The following is a 20606-nucleotide window of genomic DNA, read 5'->3' on the forward strand; positions in this document are numbered from 1 at the left end:
CATGCACTCACATACACCGGGAAGAAGAAGGTGAACTCCAGCGGACCTCAGCGAGAAAGTGACACATGCAGGATCTCGAGCGCATGTTCTTGGTGAATCGCACCGGACTTCATCTTCTTCAGACAGTCCGGATCGGGTGAATGCAACAGGACCGGGTAAGTAAATGTGCCGCATTATGTCAATATGTCTCGCATTTTTGTTTGAGTGCACAAATCTGCGCATGGTTTGTTAAAATTATATGGTTATGTATAGTTAAAGGGGTTTTCAACCTTCTTGATATTGATAATGTATGCATAGGACTGGTCCCCATTGATTGGCCTATTCAAGATGCCTGCGGTGGAAGAATAAATAAAGAGAACAGAATAATTGCTCCATTCTCTGTATAGTGGCTGGGCCAGGTAAGTGCAGCTCAGATCTCATTCTTGTGAATATTATAGGTTAATAGTAAACTATTACCAGGCCATGAGAGCAATGAACATGTTGTCACAGATCTAAGAAACCCGGGATCACAGTAAGGCTTCATTTACATGAAGTCGTATATACATCCCCCGTAGGCCAACAATGGGCGCACAGTGCTGTACGGAGCAGTACGGTGCAGCACACATGCAGCACCATACCGTTCCGTAGACAAGGAAAAGATAGGACATGTCCTATCTTTCCTTGGAATGTTTCGCTATGGAGAGGGGTGCCGACATGTGCCCGCCGTGCTATGGTATGGCGGGCACACATTTGTGTGAATTTAGCCTGAGGCCTAGGCCAAGTTTGATGTTTCCAATTTGCGTTGTTTGCTTGGTGGAACATCTAGCCCAGATGCAGAGTGTCCTCGCCGGACGTTCCAGCAAGCACACAATGCAAGTTGGACGCATCAACCTTCCTTGTGGGCAATAGGCCTCAGGCTTACCCATCTGAATATTGATCCTGGATAAGGGAAGATAACCTAAGCATAGTGTTTCCCAAACACTTTCAATGGTGGCCCTTGATTCCACTAGGTTAAGGCTACTCATGCACAGTACGCTATCCATAAAAATTATTGATACATATAATCATATAATACTTATGAGGCAATGAGGAATATAATAGACATAAAGTGACATCACAGAATACATATGCAATAGAGAAAGCACCACATTATTCTACCACATGCACAAAGTCTCCACTGAGCTGAATGTTGTTTTCCACTTGTTTGGCTTGTTATAAAAGAAAATTCTGATAAGTGAAATTAATTAACAACAAACAATTTTTTACTGTTATTTGTGGGGTCCCTGCAATAAATAGCTAATTTATTTGCTACAGTGCTCATTCTGATCCAACTATCCGATTAGTACCATATGCTATTTCTTATAGGACACATTTGATGTTCACAGTGATGTCACAGTAAAAGAATACACACAGTGGTGTCAGAGTAAACGGATAATACACACAGTGATGTCACAGTACAGAGATAATACACACAGTGATGTCACAGTACAGGGATAATACACACAGTGATGTCACAGTACAGGGATAATACACACAGTGATGTCACAGTACAGGGATAACACACACAGTGATGTCACAGTACAGGGATAATACACACAGTGATGTCACAGTACAGGGATAATACACACAGTGATGTCACAGTACAGGGATAATACACACAGTGATATTACAGTACAGGGATAATACACACATTGATGTCACAGTACATGGATAATGCACACAGTGATATCACCGTACAAGGAGAATACACACAGTGATGTCACAGTATAGAGCTAATATACACAGTGATATCACAGTACAGAGATAATACACACAGTGATATCACAGTACAGAGATAATACACACAGTGATGTCACAGTACAGGGATAATACACACAGTGATGTCACAGTACAGGGATAACACACACAGTGATGTCACAGTACAGAGCTAATACACACAGTGATGTCACAGTACAGAGATAAAGGTATAAAAGCTTGCAGCAACTTTATAGCCATTTCGTAATTACATGCTGTTGTATGTTTTGTAGGGTGGAAATATAACTGACAGGTTCTCTTAAACTGAATTGGGGGTGAGGGGGTACAAATAATAATACAACACACACCCAATCAAACATCCTTGCAATTCATTGTGATACATTCCATAAAGTATCAATATAGCACAAATAAGTCTTCTTCACGTCTAATCTTTCTGATTTTCCCAATTTTTTAAATAAAATTGAGGACTGAGAATAAATTGGCAATACTCAAAGATACCAGAAGTGTATATAGCATCAGCTCAGTGGAGACGCGAGAAGAGACACTCAACCATATAACATCTGACCTTGAAGATAAAATGATCATATCGGCTGGAAGATGCTGCCCATTGGTCACCTTCACAATGTCTCCCACTGCCACCTGTCAGTCCAGGGGCAGCCAAGCAGCAGACAAGAGAGAAAGAAAGTACACATTGTGTGTCCATAATCATCACTCACACCATTAGTCCTTGCAAGGAGCAAAAGCAAAGTATAATAAAACATAAGCTAAGTAATAGCAGACATGCAAAAGTGCATAGAGCAATAACCAATTGTTTCCCTCACATCCCATTAAAATCAACTTTGTCTTACCTTATATGCAGCCAGAGGGGGCATGTCCTGCTCAGCCGAGTCGAGCAGCCCCTCCCATCCTCACTCACTTCTACTCCTCCCCATGCCTCAGTTGAGGCATGCTGTGTTTTCATGTGATCAACTACATACATGGGGTAGATGTTGCTAGTGTGTAAAGGGTTTGTTATTGGGTAAAGGGCTTAGATTATAACATCCTGGTCACATGAAGTGCTGAATGGTGAGATGGATGTATGGGGCAGAGTAAAAGCGATTGAGGTTGGGAGGGGCCGTTGGACTCGGCGGAGCAGGTAAGATAACAAAGTTGATTTTATGGGGATGTGAGGGAAACAGTTTTTAGCTAAAAGAAGGGTGACATTTAGTTAATATGGCTATGCAGGAGGCTTGGAGCTCGGTTACAGAAGAGGGGGTAAATATTACACTAGACCTATACAGTATTAATGTGATAATAAGCGCTGATATTGGTTATTACTGCAGTGCACACATTAATTATTGTGTTAGTGAATAGTATACTCCTGAGCTCTATTTACAGCAAAGCTGCAGCCAGTATAGCGATTACACCTAACACTGCTGATGGAAGCCACAGACATTCAGTCATCAAAGAGTTTTCGCTAAATGTGGCCTCATGGGTGCCCCAGGCATGGATCATGTAGGCCGGAGCACCACAACAGAGGGTTACCGGCAGGAGAACAAGAACAGGTTGCGCATGCGCCAGCTTTTAGGGTTTTGTTGCATGTGCAGGGGTAGCTTTTATGTCACATGAGAGGGAGGATTTGCACAATAAAATGAGGGGACAAGTCTGGGTGCACTGGGTTCCTAATTAGAATATACAATAAAATTGGAATATTGAAAAAACAACACTATGGACCACAAATAAAATGTGCATAGTTGAAGCACACAGTCTGTTCTATACTCTTGTGGCAATTGTTTGTTATGCTTGGTGAAGGTGGTAGACTCTATTTCAGTCCATTGATCAAGATCTTAGTGGCTGGAGCCTTACAGACTGTCCTATATGTACTCACCCATACAGCTAACTCAATGGATGAACTATATACATTACATTGTTCTATACATTGTTCAAGCTGAGTGAGAGGCTAGTGACTAGGTCCGAGAAGTAAGAAGACTCGGCCATTTAAGACCACCTCTGCAGGCATGGTGAGACTTACAGCCATTTTTGGTTTATTGGGGGATGCTGGGAAATATGCAAATACATTTTCCAGCATGGGCCAAGAACTACACGGTACTGACAAGATGCAAACACTAGTGTTTAAATTGCTGAGGCCGTGTGTACATGCCGACGGTAAGGAGGACCACAATATTGGGGAGGCTCGTCACTTCCTAACGACGTCACTGGGAGCAACAATCCTCCCTAAAATGGCAGTGTGCAGCACGGACAACAACATGCCATCGATGCTGCGCAACTCAATTTTAGGGACGGTAGTCACTCCCGATGATGCCAGCTGTATTTAAAGAGTTCACTCGGCCAAACCCGAATTTTAATTGGTGCGCTCATAACTAGCAAAGATGCTGAAAAAACGCTGTCTGCAGTTGGGAGTCCAATCCTTGTGGAATATTTATACTGGTTTGTCTTTTATCCCGTATCATTTCATTAGGCTTTTTGAAAAAGTCATGCTTTATGTTAAGGAGGATGCCTTACAATGTAGTTAACAGGCAATGTTTTCCGTATTCCATCCTGGAATATGTATTTGCATATTCCCAAGAATCCCCTAGTGCAGCATCAATGGCTCCACAAGCCTCCAGAGGTGGCCTTAATTATCAGTCTCCCTAACAAGTCATCTTACTTCCTTACTTACTTTCAATCTTTTCAAAATTTGAAAATGTTTAATAAAAAGGAACTCAGTCCCATTTGTGTTTATCTTGTAGAATGTCTTCACCTTCCCTCAATGTGTTCCTATATAGATGACATGTTTTCTATAGGCACTGTCCTTAGATTTATTTTTGCCTTGCCTTGTGCAGAGTAGATAAGTCACAATCCCTCCTCCCTGCACAGCCAGATATACAGATATATCAGACATATAACACTCCACAAAGGCCTCTTCTGTAGTAGTGACAGCCCTTGTAAAGAATTATCTCCTGTCTCACAAGCAGGGAGGGATAAATGTACCTACCTCTCTCCATATCACATTCTGCCATGTGCCACCTCGTAAAACTGCAGGAAGAAGAAGAGATGTTAAATGTCAGATTCATCCCAAATAAGAAAATGCTTCCTTCGGGTCTGTCCACAGAAACAAAATCATATTTGAAAAGACCAAATGCGCATTGTGTGAATATCCAAAAAGTCCTTTTCACTTCCCCCACTACTCTGTGGTTTGGGGCTGCATTCATTTCAATTTTGTATTTTTTTTTCTTTTTATTGTATTATTATGGGATAAATAAAATATGTAGAAGTTTGTCTTCTACAAGCACTACTCTTCCTCATACTGCACAACATTGACCCTTTTAAGTCACTTACCAATTGTTCTCTTTTTATTAACAGTATTGTCCGCCTTGTGTCTTTTCTGTAAAGAGAACAGATGTAGAGGAAAAAAAAGGTTATTTGACATATATTAATAATATGATAAATCATATACTCCAAAGACATATCCCGCAGGCTATATGAGGCCAATAAGGTCTGCTGCATATAAAATACAGATTCAGCGTAACAACAGCCAGGGTTGGATTTTCATGGCCCTTACATGAGCCCAGGACAGGTGCCAGCACCAGGCATACCCGGACAAGTGCCAGGGCCCAGAACTGCTAGGGGGGGCCCACATGGCCGAATCTCAATCCCCTGCAGCCTGAAAGCCCCTGGTGAGGGGGGCTGTATATAATAGAACCATGATGGGGTTGTATATAACATAACCATGACAGGACTTTTTGGAAATGATAAACAAGGGAATAATTTACTTAGTGTCTGAATTTTTAATGTTGCCACATGAGTACACTACAAAGGGGCCCACTAAACCTCTATTGCCCAGGGCCAACTGAAACCTGGAGCCGACCCTGCATAGGCCCCAGCAGTGTAAACTTATTTTCCATCTGTACAGATCAACTAGACTCCCCACTCCATGCTCACAACTGCATCAAATTAGTGTGGTGACCAAACTTTAGACTCTAATCGTGCTGGTAGGGTGGTCAATATCCACATGACGTGAGGTGGAGGGACTTTGGGGAGAGAAATATGTTAATAGTGGGTCTCAGCAAAGGGGATTATTTACTGCCAATGTTGGTGGTGGTACCAAAGCAGAGGTAGGTTTTTGAATGGTTGAGAGGAGAATTATATTGCTCGGGGGGTTGGGTAGTGGTAGAGAATTTGGCTTGGAGGAGATTATACTGGCATGATGGTGCTGAGGGGGTGGTACATTTTTGAAATGAGAATGATACTGACCCAAAAGGGAGGTGATCTTAGTGACATAACATCCAAGGTGTTTCTAAATAACTATACAGCAGGCGGCATCCTATCCTCATAAACATAAATATCATGGCAGAATGAAATTTGAGCTTTGTACACAACAGGTTCACTTTGAGTTTTATTAGTTTTTTTTTTTATTTCCATTTTTCTAGTCTTTAATAGGATTTCCTTTTGGCTGCAAAATCAGCTCAATCCTCTTCCCACATATAACAAAGATGAGAAAAATCACTGTATTCATCCTATCCATAATAATAAACATAAAATACTTTATTAAAAGTTTGATGAAGTTTAATTGTGTGAATTCGTGTTATGGTGTCAAATTGTGATTGCTGTCCTCAGGGGTAGATTAAGAAAGACATGGGACCTAGGTATGAAAATTGTGTCTTCCCACAAGTCCAAGTTTGACATCTACTGCCTACAATACCAGGACCAAGCTTCTTGTAAAAGGTCCCTTCTGCAGGTCTGTTCTGCAGTATAAGGACCTTCAAAGGTCCTGGAAGGGCTCTTGTTTTCATATGTGTCTACAAGAGCAGTAACACATGTAAGATGATAGCAGGGCTGGAGATGTTTCTCTTCATTATCTCTATAGGGCAGTATAACACATGGTGGGCCCCTGGCTGCCGCTCAAACCAACAATAATTTGCTATTCCTACAGTAAAATAAAATGTCCAAAAGAGGTTCTCTAGACCAGTGGTCCCCAACCTTTTTTTTTTGCCCAGGGAGCGGCTGTAATTCTAATTTTTTTTCCAGGGACCGGCTGTAAGTATAAATTTTTTTCCAGGGATCGGTTTTCTGGTATCATTGTCTCATAGCCAAAAATGTATGTTTAGAATGCGTCACCATAACTCCCTGTGTGGCCAGCTTATATGGTCCCATTTCCTGAAAAGTGCCCTCCCACTTATATTGTCCCATTTCCTGTATAGCAAGCCTCCCCCGCTTCCAATGTCCCCTCTCCTGTAGCATGCCCCACTTCGAATGTCCCCTCTGCTATAGCATGCCCCCCTTCCAATGTCCCCTCTCTTGTAGCATACCCTCTTTCCAATGTCCCCTCTGCTATAGCATGCCCCCCTTCCAATGTCCCCTCTGCTATAGCATGCCCCCCTTCCAATGTCCCCTCTGCTATAGCATGCCCCCCTTCCAATGTCCCCTCTGCTATAGCATGCCCCCCTTCCAATGTCCCCTCTCTTGTAGCATACCCTCTTTCCAATGTCCCCTCTGCTATAGCATGCCCCCCTTCCAATGTCCCCTCTCCTGTAGCATGCCCCACTTCCAATGTCCCCTCTCCTGTAGCATGCCCCACTTCCAATGTCCCCTCTCCTGTAGCATGCCCCACTTCCAATGTCCCCTCTCCTGTAGCATGCCCCACTTCCAATGTCCCCTCTCCTGTAGCATGCCCCACTTCCAATGTCCCCTCTGCTGTAGCATGCCCCACTTCCAATGTCCCCTCTCCTGTAGCCTGCCCTCTTTCCAATGTCCCCTCTCCTGTAGCCTGCCCTCTTTCCAATGTCCCCTCTCCTGTAGCATGCCCCGCTTCCAATGTCCCCTCTCCTGTAGCATGCCCTCTTTCCAATGTCCCCTCTCCCGTAGCATGCCCTGCTTCCAATGTCCCCTCTCCTGTTGCATGCCCCCCTTCCAATGTCCCCTCTCCTGTAGCATGCCCTCTTTCCAATGTCCCCTCTGCTAGAGCATGCCCACTTCCAATGTCCCCTCTCCTATAGCATGCCCCGCTTCCAATGTCCCCTCTCCTGTAGCATGCCCCCCTTCCACTGTTCCCTCTCCTGTAGCATGCCCCGCTTCCAATGTCCCCTCTCCTGTAGCATGCCCTGCTTCCAATGTCCCCTCTCCTGTAAAATGCCCCGCTTCCAATGTCCCCTCTCCTGTAGCATGCCCCCCTTCCACTGTCCCCTCTCCTGAAGCATGCCCCACTTCCACTGTCCCCTCTCCTGTAGCATGCCCCCCTTTCACTGTCCCCTCTCCTGTAGCATGCCCCCTTCCACTGTCCCCTCTCCTGTAGCATGCCCCCTTTCTAATGTCCCCTCTCCTGTAGCATGCCCCACTGCCAATGTCCTCTCTCCTGTAGCCTGCCCCGCTTCCAATGTTCCCTTTCCTGTAGCATGTCCCGCTTCCAATGTCCCCTCTCCTGTAGCATGCCCCGCTTCCAATGTCCCCTCTCCCGTAGCATGCCCTCTTTCCAATGTCCCCTCTTCTGTAGCATGCCCTCTTTCCAATGTCCCCTCTCCCGTAGCATGCCCTCTTTCCAATGTCCCCTCTCGTGTAGCATGCCCTCTTTCCAATGTCCCCTCTCCTGTAGCATGCCCTCTTTCCAATGTCCCCTCTCCCGTAGCATGCCCTCTTTCCAATGTCCCCTCTCCTGTAGCATGCCCTCTTTCCAATGTCCCCTCTCGTGTAGCATGCCCTCTTTCCAATGTCCCCTCTCCTGTAGCATGCCCTCTTTCCAATGTCCCCTCTCCCGTAGCATGCCCTCTTTCCAATGTCCCCTCTCCTGTAGCATGCCCTCTTTCCAATGTCCCCTCTCCTATAGCTTACTCACCTTCTCCATTCCCCTGCAGCAGTTTTCTCTTCCTTCACTTCTGCATTAATGTATGGCTCTATATTCGGCAGACACAATGGGGCAAATTTACTTACCCAGCCCATTCGCGATCCAGCGGCGCGTTCTCTGCTCTGGATTCGGGTCCGGCCGGGATTTATGAAGGTAGTTCCTCCTGCTGCACTGAAAGTCATCTCATCGCGCCGGAATGCACCACCTCGGACCAGGTGAAGGTAAGCGCTCCCCAAGCGACACTTTTTCGGTTTTTAAATGCGGCGTTTTTTCCGAATACGTCGGGTTTTTGTTCGGCCACGCCCCCCCCCCCGATTTCCGTCGCACGCATGCCGGCGCCGATGCGCCACAATCCGATCGCGTGAGCCACAATCCCGGGGCAATTCAGGTACAATCGGCGCAAATCGGAAATATTCGGGTAACACGTCGGGAAAACGCGAATCGGGCCCTTAGTAAATGACCCCCAATGTCATGACATACTGATCTAATCTTTTACAGAGTTTGGCCGCGGCCCAGGTGATCCCGGTGGTTGGGGAACTCTTTGGAACTAAACAGGGGATGAAGTGAGAAGCAGAAGGCTTTACACGTACATCTCAAATGTAGATCTAATGTTTATTTTTCCACAGTTACACACCAATAGTCAAGTATTAAGAATTACCGTTGCTCCCTCTCGGTTTTTAGGTTGTCTTGAAATGGGACTTTCCAGGACTTACAATCCAACTACTTATCCTGACATTGCTGACATAAGATGCTTCCAAAAAAAAGTCTATTCAAGCATATGGGAGTGGAGCTGCAGTAGCACAGCATGACCACAACATAGTATGTGGAGCTGTGTGCTTTGTACTCTGTACTCTATGCAGCTTCGGTGGCTATGCATGGAAACATCACTGAGCTGCAACCAGGTCTTGTGACTGATGAATGTGACGACAGAAGCAGCAGCATTCGTAGCGCCACAGTGGTGATACCGGGAACTGGATCCCCGCTGAGGTGATATTATTGACTTATTCAAAAGATAGGTCCTCTGTATCCTTACTCTGTACAACTCTTTAAGCATTCAGGACTAGCTCCATCCCTTGGAAGGTGAGATGTGCACGGTACAGGTAGTGATGCTGAGCAGGAACATCATGTTTTAGGACGTGTACACCGCGTTGTGAAACACAATCATCTGCCGGATCATTGTAGGAACACTGAATGTGTTACAATTAGCAGCTCAGTGACTGACAGCGGTAAAATGATCTACAGATTAATCCCGTTAAGTGCTGCTTCCCTTTGAGACAGACGCAAGCATCACAGGCGGAGACTGCAAACGCCTTTGCAAATCAAAAATCTCATTAAGAGATGACTTTACCTTCCGCCCCGGTATTAATACACTCAAATCACACACCCGCTAATCCTCCACAACAACAACAACACTCCCAGCTGCCGGGTGCCCTCATTTAGCCACAATTATCTGCCGCAAAAATAACATACAAAGTGTGGAAGCATCGCCGGAGGCTGTCCTGATCCTTAACTGGAAATACCTAATGCGCTCATTAGCAAAGTACAATACAGACTTTGTATAGACACCCGGAGCGACCAGGCGAGGCTGCAGGCTACTGCAAAGAGAGGAACTTATTATTCTGCTCATATTGCTAGACCCCTGGTCAGTCAAGAATGACCCCATAAGAGATATTGGGGCGCATTTACTAAAACACTGCATTTTCGTCGGGCTTCCCGACTTTTTACAGTTTTGCCCTGAATTGCCCCGGGTTTTTGGGGCACGCGATCGGATTGTGGCGCATCGGCCCATGCGACACAAATGGGGGGTGTGGACGTCGGACAACCCGACTGATTCGGACAAACCGCAGAATTTAAAAACCAAATTGTGTCGCAAGATTAGCACTCACATACACCGGGAAGAAGGTGAACTCCGGCGGACCTCAGAGAGGAAGCGACACATGCAGGAAATTGAATTCACAATCTTAGTGAATTGCGGCAGCTCCGAATCCTCGTCGGACATTCCGGATCGGCGGCATCAACAGGATGTGTAAGTAAATGTGCCCCATTAAGTATTTGCAAAAGCAAAAAACATTGCTTCATAGGGAGGGACACCAAAGTCCTGTACCCCTGTCCTCTAAACCACACATGCACCCACTTTGGGACTGGTATTATGCAAGACCTACTATTTTTTAGTTCCAGGACATGTCCAAATTTGCAACTATATAAGAACAGTTGGTTAGTATCAGCAATGTTAGACTTCCTCCTAAGACAGGCAGTCATGTTACACATCACATAGAGTGTTATTACGAACCTTTTAGGGCCTGAGTGACAAAACCACAAGCAGATGCCACATATTTTCCAAAAAAGTGTCACATGCCAATTTAAAGCAACTCACAGGTTTTAAACTTATTGGCACCCTGAGGACACCAATACAGGAGAAAGAAGGAGAAATTTGGATAATTAATGTAGTTTCCCTCTGAGGTCCCCTTAACAGAACGAATCACAGGTCCGGAGAAGGGGCTACAATGATAATCCAGCTCTGTCCACTCCTCCTTGCTCCTTTTGCACTTGAAGTCACTTTAAAATAGCACTGAACGTGGTATGTCCTGGGCTGTCTGTGACTGCAGGAGGAGGGCTTGAGCCCTGGATCGTGATCTTTGTGCTGGGTGATGGCCTTGATGCCCACAGAGAGGGATCCGAGTGCCACCTCTGGCACCCGAGCCATAGGTTCGCCACCACTGACCTGGAGACTAGTAGTCTAAAGTAACAAAGGGTCGCGGCACTTCTTAAAAAGCAATGTTATCTTTATTTCTTCATTTTAAAATTGCAGAGGACATGGCAGAGGTAGTAGCCATGTAACACATCACATAGAGACAGGAAGCCATATTATACATTACCTAGAGACAGGCAACCATGTTACACATCACCTCCATATCAGGTGCCATGTAACACATCACCATGAGACAGGCAGCCATGCTAAACATCACCTAGAGACCAGGTGCCATGTAACACATCAACATGAGACCAGTAGCCATGTTACACATTACCACTATACAGGCATCCATATTACACATAGCCTAGAAATAGACAGGCGTGTTACACATCACCTAGAGACAGGTAGCCATGCTACACATCACCATGAGACAGGTAGCCATGCTACACATCACCATGAGACAGGTAGCCATGCTACACATCACCATGAGACAGGTAGCCATGCTACACATCACCATGAGACAGGTAGCCATGTTACACATCACCATGAGACAGGTAGCCATGCTACACATCACCATGAGACAGGTAGCCATGTTACACATCACCATGAGACAGGTAGCCATGCTACACATCACCATGAGACAGGTAGCCATGCTACACATCACCATGAGACAGGTAGCCATGTTACACATCACCATGAGACAGGTAGCCATGCTACACATCACCATGAGACAGGTAGCCATGCTACACATCACCATGAGACAGGTAGCCATGTTACACATCACCATGAGACAGGTAGCCATGCTACACATCACCATGAGACAGGTAGCCATGCTACACATCACCATGAGACAGGTAGCCATGCTACACATCACCATGAGACAGGTAGCCATGCTACACATCACCATGAGACAGGTAGCCATGCTACACATCACCATGAGACAGGTAGCCATGCTACACATCACCATGAGACAGGTAGCCATGTTACACATCACCATGAGACAGGTAGCCATGCTACACATCACCATGAGACAGGTAGCCATGTTACACATCACCATGAGACAGGTAGCCATGCTACACATCACCATGAGACAGGTAGCCATGTTACACATCACCATGAGACAGGTAGCCATGTTACACATCACCATGAGACAGGTAGCCATGCTACACATCACCATGAGACAGGTAGCCATGCTACACATCACCATGAGACAGGTAGCCATGTTACACATCACCATGAGACAGGTAGCCATGTTACACATCACCATGAGACAGGTAGCCATGCTACACATCACCATGAGACAGGTAGCCATGTTACACATCACCATGAGACAGGTAGCCATGCTACACATCACCATGAGACAGGTAGCCATGTTACACATCACCATGAGACAGGTAGCCATGTAACACATCACCCAGAGGAAAGTAGCCATGTTACAAATTGTCTAGAGACAAAAGCCATGTCATCAATATCATATTAGTGGCATCTAACACGTGGACTGAATAGCTGTTTGTGGCTGCCTCCAGTGTCGGTACCAATACAGAGAGTGGATCAGGAAGCATATCTTCAGTGATAGAGCCTTATTACTGAAGCTCCGCTTATATTCTCCTCCAGCTCCAGCACTACTTTTGGCATAGGTGGCAGCCAGGAACAGCTCTTTAATAATAATAATTCTTTATTTATATAGCGCACACAGATTACGCAGCGCTGCACGGGCATGTCAAATTGGTCCCTGTCCCCATGGGGCTCACAATCTAAACAGTATGTTTTGAAGTGTGGGAGGAAACCGGAGTACCCGGAGGAAACCCACGCAAACACGGAGAGAACATACAAACTCTTTGCAGATGTTGACCTGAGTGGGATTCGAACCCAGGACCCCAGTGCTGCAAGGCAGATGTGCTACTCACTCAGCCACCGTGCCGCCCTAACCAGGTCTTCTCACAGATCTGATCAGATATTGAAGGGCTACCCAAAGGATAGCTCATCAATATCATGACCCGGAAAAAAAATCACCAAAAGACCTAATAGAAACAATGTGTGGGAGGTATATTACTCACATAGTCTTCTATGATTTCTTTGATGCCAGCTACAGTCAGGATGAAGATTAAGGGCACCAGGGTGGTGTATCTTCCTGTTGGAGATACATCAGGGATTTGCTGTAACAGAATAAAGCAAAAACAACACAATTAATACCTGTCATGTAATATACATTACTCACAAAAATGAAGGGTCATACAATAAACCTAAATGGACTCTATCCTTTACAAGTGAACTAAACGTGACCTTCTCTGAAGTTTGGAAGTGTCCAGTATTTATTTATTTATTTATTTATTTTTAATATATGTTTTTATTGAATTTTTAACATTACAGTAACATGAAGTAGGTGATCAACCTACAGTAGTCGGAACGCAGTCGGATTCATTAGTGTTTTAACAAGGCATTTGTTGCATATTTAACAATAAAGGTATCAAACTTTGCGTTTTTGAAAAACTTATTTTTCCATATTCTCTAGAAAAAGGAGTTCAAGAGCAAAGTGTGCTTGGTGTCATTGGAGGCTGTTACACTGTGCTGGATGGGCTTCATGGACCTGAGTCTTCATTTATCCTTTATCCAAGTCTTCATTTATACTCTCTGCTATGATACAATCATCCATTGTGTGCACTAGCTGAGTTACATGCACTTTTCTGATGTCTATGATTTATTTGCTTATCATCTTTTACTGAAACTATGTACAGTACAAGTTGACTGAATGCAAATTCTTCCTTTGGCTAACCTGCGTTAAGACTGCAGATGAAAGGTTGAGGTACCTGGACTTTATACATACAAGGAAGAATTTAAAGAACATCTACCATCATGATAAACCTGGGACGCAACCTCATAAATCCAGACATTGTGACTGTGTAATCTTATTATATTTATTATCCATGGTCTCCTTCCTACTTATATCAACTTTTAAAATTCTGAATAAGTCTGAAAGGCTACTTGGGCGGTTCCTACAGCCATTGGGAAATCCTTCCCTGAAGGAAAGGAGTCACAGAAGCAGTATATCAGGCTCCATTATGCATTTCTGTAACTCCCAAAGAAGTCACTGGTGTTATAGTGCAGCAAGCTGTTCTCTGCTGTTTCTGGCACTCCAAGCGATGTGGCGGGTACATACCTTGTTGAGTGCCCACTTTGTTGGGGAAAACTGTGTAGAGATATCAATGGATCAGAGCTACATCCTCTTCATTTACAGGATCAGCAAGGATACGAGAGGTCAGCTCCCCACTGATCATACCATGATAAGGGGATCATGCTCTTGGGATAGACCTATTATACCAGGACCTTCATCTAGGAGGCTACCATGGGGCAAGTATCAAACTCTGGATACATAGGAAGCTACAGCATAGCCCGTGTCTGATAAATAGTGGCATGTCCGACATCCAACTAAACAATGGAGATGATAGAATATCATGGAGACCAAACACTGGATGGACAATAGCAATTTGCATAATGTGGCTGAGGGAAGATGTATGACCGGACTTGCACATAACGGTTTTCATTTTTATCCGCAATCATATTATTTGCAAGTAGAATAGAAGATTTATTTTTACCTGTAATAAGGCAATGAAGAGGAAGAAAGCATTGGCAGCTCTCCTGATCTGTTCATAGAGGAATCGAGGTAGGAACGTTAACACGCTGTACTTGGCTGTGCTGCAGGGATAAGGACAATGGTAACCTCAGAGGGTGGAAGCATAAAACAGCACATGAAATACATACATTTTCCAAATCTTCAAAGAAGTTGCATACAATTGCCCATCAGCATTAAAAAAAAAAGTTACAGGAGTGGATAAACTAACTCTATAGGCAGCGTATATTAACTCTAGAATTTTACATTTAGAGCAGCAAGGTAGCCAATAAAATATTTCATCTTTCACTTTATAATAGACTGTCTATAGAGATCACTTCCCTGCAGTCATTTCTCTATCACTAAAGATTACAATGGAAGGTAAAACCAATATAAAAATAACACAGAATCACAAAGTAGTGATAGTCTCAGTTCTATGAACAATGAACTGTGTACAGGTCACGGAGCCTAGCCCATGTTTAGCAAGCAAATCTATCAAACTGTATAATACTGAAGCAGCTCAAGAAACATAGCAAACTATATAAAGTTTAAAAAATATAATACAAGATATCTGAAAATAAAATTTGATGTGCACTGTGGGATATGTGTTATCATTGTAAGACAACCCCTTTAAATACACAAACAATATTCTGCAGGGTTAAAGGGGCTATATATAAATACAGGCGGTCCCCTACTTAAGGACACCCGACTTTCAGACAACCCATAGTTACAGACAGACCCCTCTGACCTCTGGTGAAGCTCTTTGGATGTTTTACTATAGTCCCAGATTGCAATGATCAGCTGTAAGGTGTCTGTAATGAAGCTTTATTCATGATCCTTGGTCCCATTATAGCAAAAAATGTTTAAACTCCAAATGTCACTGGGGCCAAAATTTTTTTTGTCTGGATCCACAATTATATAATATACAGTTTCGACTTACATACAAATTCAACTTAAGAACAAACCTCCGGACCCTATGTTGTACGTAACCCGGGGACTGCCTGTATATATATATATATATATATTCATATATTTGGCCATGAGTACATTTGCATACAAGAGTCTAACTTGAGGCCAGGCATTGTTCAATGAAAATTGAAACAATTCTTTTATCTCTGGAGGTGACAAGGAAACAATTACAGGCCCCAAACTAGAATATATGGTTTATAGTAATAGCTTTTTTTTATTTTGGAAAGTGACAACTTAAGGGCCCCCTAAGCCTCTTGGGCCTGGTTGTGACCGCACCCTCTGCACCCCCTCAAGTTACCCCCTGTACATAATAGTTGCGTAACCTTGTCAATATTTTGTATTGGGGCCCTCAGCATTTTAATTGTGATCCATATGGTTGCGTGCACATTTTATACAGCTGGTCATGAATAATAGATTTGGGGGTAAAAGTATTGCAAGTCAGATATAGGACATCAAACCCTCTCTTCACATGTCAGTCTGGTATTGCAGACATGCACAAGCTGAGATGTCATTGTGCTCGGTGATGCTGAATCAGGACATTTTATCCATTATTTAGTTCCCTTAATAATGCTGGAGGAAGCAGCCCAAGAATCGCCTCTTATTGATTAACAACAGACAAGCAAAAACTGACAAAGCCGTAAATATATCATAACATGAGCGATGCACAAGACCCCAGATATAAACTGACACATTTACATTTATATTCTGAAAGGAAAGCTGAATAATTGTAGTGGCAGCAGGAAAAAAAAAGAATGGGCATAAAGCTGGTGCTGGGTTTACATCGTGCCAGCTGGTTACACTGCTTGGATACAGCTCCCTGGGCTCCGCACTGTACACATCATGCGCCTGCACATAAACCCACACTTTATGCTTTACTTACAGACGTGGTAAAAAAAACTGATGCAAAAAAGCATTATTTACCTGAACCATATGTGCACCCATGTATCTGTGTGCTGTGTATGGACTTGGCTTTGTATACAGTAGATGTAAGTTCAGAAGTGATGAAACAGCAGGAGTGAAGCAATGGATCAGTGAAAGGTCTAATACAGGTGGCAATGCTGTCTATACTGAATATGTATATACTGATCTACAGGTCCATGTTAAAAACCCAAAGACCCTCTGCAAACCGTATGTCCCTACTCTCTACAAAAATACCTGTTCATAACCTGCAGGAACACCCTTTGCCGGGCCACTCCGACGCCCACCAGGCCTCCTTGCCGTGCAGGTGGTGTGAGGGGGAAATAGTCGCTATTGCTAGAAGTATGTCAAAAAATGTGACTAATTCAGGGGTTATACTGGCATGCACGCACTGATAAATGTCCCCCCAATATGTGATGGTCGGGGTCCAATACCCAGAATGCACAATAATCATCTGTTCAAAAGGAACAGAGATGCAGGGGAGTTTAAAATGGACCTTTCACCACCTCCATCAACTCCAGTTCTTTACACTGTTCAAAAGTTGCCACACTAATGACTCAATTTTATTATTTTGGATCTCTACTGTCAGATGGGTGGAGCTATGCTATCTGACCACCTATCTGACAAGAGGGGGTGGTACAAGCAAGGCCGGCTTCGGGTTTCCATAGGCACCTGTCTGACAGAGCCTCAGTGGGCCCCTTTGCAGTCAACTGAAAAATTCAGAAACTAAAACAGTCTCTTGTTCCCTAAAATATTCACCAAGTTTATCATACCAAACAGCCCCCTCATGGTTATTTTATATAAGCCCCTCTCACACCATATGGATTCATTAGATACAGCCCCCCCTCATCCAGTCACTAGCTGAGGCAGGTCACCATTTTGATCAGCGTTTGGCTGATTGGGAATTTCCAGCCACTTTCTGCTTTCTCAAAGCTGAGAATTTGGAAATGTAGACCAGTGTGGACCCAAGCAACATTGAAATATCAGAGTCAAAATTTAATTTCAGGTCATTGCCCTTATATTGCCTGATAGTATACAGTGTTTGTATATATCATTTTTACAAGCTTCTGACATGTAAAGTTTTGATCTATGGGGGTTTTAGCAACCAGAACCCACTGATCAAAGCCAGAACCACTTAGCTGAGCTACTCTATGGCTTCTCTACAAATCTATATGCTGAAAGCTAAGCGGGTACAAAGTCACAATACGTCACAATACACGTCACAATAAAAGTTTGTAAATTTTAAAGATGCCCTTAATATAACTTAATAAAGTCTGTACAGTTTCTATAGAAAAAGAGTTATGTCAGTGGACCCCTGAGGAAGTCACATTTAGAGACGGGATGCATGGGGTATTCCTGCACATTGCCTTTCATATTTCTAGCCTTATTTTGCCTATCTAATAACCATGGTTTGGTAGCTATATACAAATACGGAATGTGATACTCCTGGAGGTTGTGCCATTATTTCTATTGATGTCATATACTTTTTGCTATTGAAGCCATTACGTGGATTAATTCCTCTTAAAGCACCCTTCCGGAGATTCGTCTTGACTAATGGGGCATTTGGCAATAATTGTTGTACTTGTTTCTGCTTATGCAATGTGATGCATCGACTGATCAGGGTCTGATACAGTGGTCTTTGTAAATTTTGTGTTGTTTGGTACTTTGAAATGAAATGAAACTTTTGTATATATTTTTGGCCTATACACACTTCTCTTTGATTTTTTTGCTTATGGTCCACTATCCCGATAGTAATCATGGGTATAAAGGGTATAAAGGGTACCAGAGGGGAGAATGTGAAAGAGTATGGTGCATTGACAGTAGTCCAGTAGATGAGTGGTTGTAAGGTTATGGCATTGCTGGTTTTACGGCAGCTCTGGTATATATTGCGGGTATTAACAAGCCCCAAAGCAACTAGCGAAGGGGCTGAGGACTGTAGGGGGTGGTTTCAAGCCTTCTGGTAGGCTGGTGGGGGTTGCCCCTTTACTCCTCCCGTGTGAGGTCACAGGAGGTGGTGTTTGGGGGCGGGTAAGGACCCGCCCGGTGGTTTTATAAAGTCCGAGAGCACGTGGGGGGGGCCTCTTTCCTTCTGCCCCCTGGACCGAAGAGGCGAGAAGTCAGAGACCCCTCTGCAAATACCCAGCATGGCTTCCCTATAAGAACAAGTACTCTAGGAAGCGGCCATGCAGGGTTCAGCCATGCTGGATACCCTCCTGCAGCGCCCTGCTGCGGGGTCGGTTCAAGAAGTGGACGTCCCTGAAGAGGACACCCATCTCCCTGGATCGAAATCCCCTGCAGTGGCTTCCACCCTGGAGGGTACAGCCACCACCCCCACCCGGCGGCCCGCCACCCTGTCACCACCACCCACCCAGTGCTCCTCACCTCCTCCACGGGAGCAGCTGGCAGAAGATGGAGGACGTCCCCTGAGGAAGATCATCACCTGCACCAGCCAGGAAGCGCGGCCCGGGCCAGAAGAAGATGGCGTCGCCCAGACCACGTGGGACCCATGCTGCAGCCAGTGCAGCGGATCGTCGGGGGACGGATCGGAAGGAGGCCTTAAAGGGTAAGTGTTTGCCTCCTGCGCGCTCCCCCACCCGGCATCCAAGCGCTGCGCCCTGCGTCCCCCGGTCTGCCATCGCCGCCCCCCCCCCCCCCCCCTCGGCTCTCCACCGCTTCTGCTAGGCCCCAGCCGGTGCCAGCTTCCAGCGCTGAAGCCTGTGCCTCCCAGCGCTCCCTAGCAGGCCGCGCTCCCCTGCCGGTCAGCCCGCACCTCCCCCGATCACCCCCCCTCGCTCTCCTCTGCTCCGGCGTGTCCCCCAGCTGGTGCCTGCATCCAGCGCTGGGGCCCGCGCCTCCCAGCGCTCCCCAAGCAGGCCGTTACTTCCCTCCGGGGGCCCCATCCAGGGCCATGGGTTGAAGATTCACCCTCCGGTCCCCCCCGAGCTCACCCAGCTCCGGCGTGTTCCTCAACCGGCACCAGCTTACAGCGCTGCGGCCTGTGTCTCCCAGTGCTCCCCAAGCAGGCCGCGCCTCCCCCGATCACCCCCCCCCCCCGCGCTCACCTCGGCTCCGACGTGTCCCCCTGCTGGTGCCGGCATTCAGCGCTGCGGCCCGTGCCTCCCAGCACCATTTAAGCAGGCCGCAGTCTCCTGCCTGCAAGCCCACACTACCAGCCTCAGGCCTGCCCCTCACCCGGCCCCAGGCCTCAGGCCTGCTCCTCATCCAGGCCCCATACCAGGCCTCAGGCCTGCTCCTCATCCAGGCCCCATACCAGGCCTCAGGCCTGCTCCTCATCCAGGCCCCATACCAGGCCTCAGGCCTGCTCCTCATCCAGGCCCCATACCAGGCCTCAGGCCTGCTCCTCATCCAGGCCCCATACCAGGCCTCAGGCCTGCTCCTCACCCAGGCCCCTCCCCCTCCCTGTCACATACCCCCCACCAACACAGCCACCAGCAGCGCTATCACCAGCCTGCAGCCCAGCCCCCCCCCCCCACCATGCCCCCCGGCCCAGCCAACGCCACAGCCCTGGATCCCTGGGCAGCTCCCCTTCCCTACTCTCCTATTCCCCCGAGTCCTCTCTGCATACTCTTGATGCGGTAGAGACCTCCATGCCCATGGTGCACCACAGACACAGGAGCCACAGATCCCCGTCCTACAAGCAGCAACGTCACAGCAGAATGGACACCCAGAGGCCATACCGCAGGCGGGCTGCCGATACTGGCTCTGTGCTCCGCTCACCAGGCCGCAGCCGCCATCATCATCATCACGGAGGACGTCGCAGACACTACAGCAGCCCATCGTCACCGGGTTCCAGTGGCCGCTAGGCGGCGCACTCACACACCCGCACCAGTCACCGAGACTACCGACAA

At 46.0% G+C, this 20606-nt stretch overlaps 1 protein-coding gene across 5 annotated transcripts in view; it reads right to left on the bottom strand.

Annotated features, from left to right (window-relative positions):
* Positions 1-20606, bottom strand: part of ATP8A2 (ATPase phospholipid transporting 8A2) — a 493942-nt gene that overhangs the window by 378139 nt on the left and 95197 nt on the right. For 3 of the 5 annotated variants that reach the window (XM_072134328.1, XM_072134326.1, XM_072134327.1), the window contains exons 3-7: positions 14837-14936; positions 13301-13399; positions 5053-5098; positions 4709-4749; positions 2300-2373 (exon numbers count right to left, since the gene is read on the bottom strand). In XM_072134328.1, coding sequence (XP_071990429.1) covers positions 2300-2373; positions 4709-4749; positions 5053-5098; positions 13301-13399; positions 14837-14936 — 360 coding nt within the window. Of the gene's footprint in view, positions 1-2299; positions 2374-4708; positions 4750-5052; positions 5099-8542; positions 8591-13300; positions 13400-14836; positions 14937-20606 lie in introns of those variants that run through there. The other 2 variants (XM_072134329.1, XM_072134330.1) reach the window with 2 other exon arrangements.

The sequence above is a fragment of the Engystomops pustulosus genome, chromosome 2 (assembly GCF_040894005.1).
Source record: "Engystomops pustulosus chromosome 2, aEngPut4.maternal, whole genome shotgun sequence".
NCBI lineage: Eukaryota > Metazoa > Chordata > Amphibia > Anura > Leptodactylidae > Engystomops > Engystomops pustulosus.